Genomic DNA, 4,562 nt, shown 5'->3' with positions numbered 1-4,562 from the left:
GGCTTCCCTGGTGGCTCAGGTACAAAGAGTCCGCCTGCCAACACAGGAGACAAAGGTTTGATCCCTGGGTCAGAAGATCCCCTGGAGAAGGAACTTGCAATCCACTCCAGTATTCTTTCCTGGAAAAATTCCATGGACAGAGGAGCCTGGCAGGCTACAGTACATTGGGTCACAAAAGGTTCGAACACAACTTAGTGACTAAACAACAACAAAAGTTGATGGTATATGCTTACTGGCCATGGGATCTGCTCCTGGAGACAACACAAAAATTAAGGGAATGGTGCAATTTGAATCCAAATAACTCTTTGTCAAATCAAATGGTGGAGGCTCTACAAACTTTTTCCCTAGTTTGTCAGTTACATAATTAGTTATAGCTGGAGTTATCTGTTGAAGAGAGAAAAAATACAATCTTTAGAGTAATTTTTACTTCACAAAACAACTTTTTTCCTGAAAACTGACAAAGAGCAAACTCTGAGTCTAATGGACAAGAAAAACATGCAGTATATGATAGGCAAAGTACTAGTTTTCCTAATATACAAAAAGTACCTATAAAGTAATGGACAAGACTAACAATCCAAGAGAAAATGGGCAAAGAAGATAAACAGTTTATAGAAAATGAAATAGAAATGGATCTTAAACATGTGAAAGGATGTTCAATCTTATTCAGTATAGCAGAGACTGCAAACTGTCCCATTCTGTGTCTCCTATTGGTAACAGAACCCCAAGTTTTCCCAGCCTTTCATGCAGCAAGATGTGGCCAAGTTTTGGTCAGAGAAATACAAATAGAAATTATATATGGAGCTTCCAGATTCTATTTTTATAAGGAAACTGTTTGCTTTCAACACTCTCTTCTCCTGTTCAACAGAAGTGGTGTTTATGAGCTAGCTTCAGTCTCACTGACAAGGACCAAACTTCAGGAGACTTCTCTAGCATGAGAAAAGAAACTTGAGTCCCTGGATGATCTTAAGAATCTCTGTACCCTGCCAGCTTTCAAGCATTTGCTCAGGGCTCTTAGGAAAGATGGAGATTAACTTCTATTTCATTTAAGCTACTGTATTTTAGGTCTCTTTGTTACAGAAGCTTAGTCTATACCCTAATACTTAAAAATAAGAAAAATACAGATTATAATTAGTTGCTGAGTTGTGTCTGACTCTTTGCAACCCCACAGATTGTTAACCTGTCAGGCTCCTCTGTCCATGGGATTCTTCAGGCAAGAATACTAGAGTGGGTAGCCATTCCCTTCTCCAAGGGATCTTCCTAACTCCAGGGGATCTTCCTAACCTAGCACTCCCACACTGCAGGAAAGATTCTTTACCATCTGAGCCATCCTTATCAGATGGTTAAATAAATGGGACATCAATAGCCTCTGTGTACTCATCCCTAGATTGTTTATTTTTCACAGTAGGCTAAAACCTGTTAGCTCAAAAGTCCATTGGCACTAAATTCAAAATATTACATATTCAACTGTTTTAAACATAGCCTAAATAAGCAGATTTTTAGCCATTTAGAGCCTGTCTACTTTGCGGCAGACAAAGGATGAGATGGTTGGATGGCATCACTGACTCAATGGACATGAGTTTGAGCAAACTCAGGGAGACAGTGAAGGACAGGGAAGCCTGGTGTGCTGCAGTTCACAGGGTCTCGAAGGGTCGGACACGACTTAGCGAATGAACAACAATAGCAGATTCGACACTACAAAAGAAGAAATCACCACATTTAAAGACAACAATAGAAACTGTCCAACTGAGGCAAAGTGATACAAAAAATTTTAAAGTAATTAACAGAATATCAGACAACTGTGGTATAATATCAAGTAGTATGCATGCTAAGTTACTTCTCATGTCAGCCTCTGTATGACCCTATGGACTGTAGGCCCCCAGGCTCCTCTGTCCATGGGGATTCTCCAGGCAAGAATAGTGGAGTGGGTTGCCATGCCCTCCTCATCAAGCAGTGTAATGTATATTTAATTGAAATCATGGGCATAAAATATTTGAAGAAATAATAGCCAAAGTTTTTCTCGAGTTGAAGAAAACTATAAATTTACAGATCCAAGGACCTCAGTGAACCCATCTGAGCATCTGAAATGAAGGTTAAAGTACCAAATAATAGTAACTTTAAACCTAGTGTTTTATAAATGGCAGATTATCTGGGTTCCAAATAGAACCCATCTGTTTTTTACCTTATCAGGTCTTAAGCACCGAAGAATGATTATTTTCTGTAGTTCATTTAGCCTTGTATCCATTGGTGCTGGAAATTTAGCATTGTGTGGCTCCTTACTGTCATAGATCTCCCGCCATTCAGATACATTGTCATAAAAATGATCCCTAACGGAAAGAAAAGCTTAACAATTATCCTTTCACTGAGAAAAACTGAAAGAGATCATTGAATGAGGAGATGAATCAAGACAGTTTTATAACTGTTTTTTAAAGATCACTAGATTACAGATTTACCCATCACCATTCAGTGCTAAGTCATCATGTTTAAACAAGTACCTGAGTCCTCTGAAGGCAGGAAATTCGCTTGCACGACAAATTTCCTCCCAGCTTTTATCCTGCAGCCAAGTTGGATCAGGATTTTTCTCAGCACTCTTAAGACTTACTCCTCCAGTTAAAAGAAACATCAGTTCTTGGTATTCAATCTCTTTCTTTGCCCTGTGTTCCCAAAATAAGGACTGTTGTAAATTGTTTTAACATTAAATGAAGTCAATTTCTGCTTCTATAGCATGGATAAAACAATCAGAATGGACTTATATTACTGCTATTAACAACTAGAAAAAACAGAAAAAAAAAAATCAAAGAAACAATTATTTTTAGAAATTGTAATAGCCAATGAAGGACTGTGGTACCTGAAAAAAAAGGGAGACAAGGTGATCCCTATGATTGCCTCAGCTATCTGCCTGGAGGCACCTTTCAGACTATAAAACAGGGGAGGGGGAAATCAAAATCAGAAACTAGGAGTATTGTGGAGTTGAAGAGAAAGAGGTCAGAGTTAAGGAAGGCTGAGGTGACTGGAATTTGTGGGCAGAGTACTAGAGGTGGGAGAAGGCAATGGCACCCCACTTCAGTACCCTTGCCTGGAAAGTCCCATGGGCAGAGGAGCCTGGTAGGCTGCAGTCCATGGGGTCGCTAAGAGTCGGACACGACTGAGCGACTTCACTTTCATTTTTCACTTTCATGCATTAGAGAAGGAAATGGCAACGCACTCCAGTGTTCTTGCCTGGAGAATCCCAGGGATGGGGGAGCCTGGTGAGCTGCCATCTGTGGGGTCGCACAGAGTCGGACACGACTGAAGTGACTTAGCATAGCAGCAGCAGTACCAGAGGGAGGGAGATTCATGGAAAAGGAGCTCCAGAAATCTGCATACATATCCTCTTGATTCTTTTATTAAATTCCAAGTTATGTATGTGGATGGTAAAACTCTATGAACCCAGGCAAAGAATATCTGGGGAGCTGTAAACTAAGTAGCTATCGAAACTCACACAGGACTTAAGATATGAGTTATTGCCAACTAGACTTCAATCTTGATTGAACACCAGGACAGTTCAGTGGTGACACTGGAGGGATTATACTTTAGTAGAGCTAACCTAGCTGTAGAATAAAGTCTATTCTAAAACTGCTGTAAGAAAGTGTAAAAAGAAAAGGGCCTGAAAAGGTCAAATGATTCAGTATAATTTAAACACATGCAAAGTAAAGTCTAGAGCAGAATAAAATCTAGAGCTCTTAAAGAAATATTAATAATAAAATAATAATAATAAAACCCAGCATTTACCAAAGTAAACTTCACAGCATCCATAACCAGGAGAAAAATCAGTATGTAGATACAGACATAGAAGTGGTAGAGATGATATAACAAGCCAACGAGAATGTTAAAAGAGCTATTATAAATACGCTGAAGGAGTGAAAGTGAAACATGAACATAATGAAGACAGAATTGGGCAATATAAAGAAAATAATCAATGAAAGTTCCAGAGATAAAATATTAAAATCACGATAACCCTGTATACGAGACAGCAAAAGAGACACTGATGTATAGAACAGTCTTATGGACTCTGTGGGAGAGGGAGAGGGTGGGAAGATTTGGGAGAATGGCATTGAAACATGTGAAACGTCATGTATGAAACGAGATGCCAGTCCAGGTTCAATGCACGATGCTGGATGCTTGGGGCTGGTGCACTGGGACGACCCAGAGGGATGGTGTGGGGAGGGAGGAGGAAGGAGGGTTCAGGATGGGGAACACATGTATACTAATTAAATAATTTTCTATTAAAGAAAAAAAAATATTAAAATCTGAAAGAAAAATTCACTGAATTTTTCTCAGGTTTATAAAACCTGAAAGTATCCATTACCAGATGGTGACTGCAGCCGTGAAATTAAAAGATGCTTACTCCTTGGAAGGAAAGTTATGACCAACCTAGATAGCATATTCAAAAGCAGAGACATTACTTTGCCAACAAAGGTTCATCTAGTCAAGGCTATGGTTTTTCCTGTGGTCATGTATGGATGTGAGAGTTGACTGTGAAGAAGGCTGAGCGCCGAAGAACTGATGCTTTGAAGTGTGGTGTT

At 39.4% G+C, this 4,562-nt stretch overlaps 1 protein-coding gene across 8 annotated transcripts in view; it reads right to left on the bottom strand.

Annotated features, from left to right (window-relative positions):
- The window catches only part of DNAH12 (dynein, axonemal, heavy chain 12), a 192,246-nt gene that overhangs the window by 20,551 nt on the left and 167,133 nt on the right, over window positions 1–4,562 (bottom strand). For 6 of the 8 annotated variants that reach the window (XM_010851635.1, XM_010851634.1, XM_010851636.1 and 3 more), the window contains 3 exons: window positions 2,493–2,651; window positions 2,180–2,324; window positions 234–384 (listed from right to left, as the gene is read on the bottom strand). In XM_010851635.1, coding sequence (XP_010849937.1) covers window positions 234–384; window positions 2,180–2,324; window positions 2,493–2,651 — 455 coding nt within the window. Of the gene's footprint in view, window positions 1–233; window positions 385–2,179; window positions 2,325–2,492; window positions 2,652–4,562 lie in introns of those variants that run through there. The other 2 variants (XM_010851640.1, XM_010851642.1) reach the window with 2 other exon arrangements.

Source organism: Bison bison, unplaced genomic scaffold (genome assembly GCF_000754665.1).
Source record: "Bison bison bison isolate TAMUID 2011002044 unplaced genomic scaffold, Bison_UMD1.0 scf7180017864304, whole genome shotgun sequence".
Classification (NCBI taxonomy): Eukaryota; Metazoa; Chordata; class Mammalia; order Artiodactyla; family Bovidae; genus Bison; species Bison bison.
The sequence above is the reverse complement of the archived record's forward strand: the minus strand, read 5'-3'. Positions and strand labels throughout refer to the sequence as shown.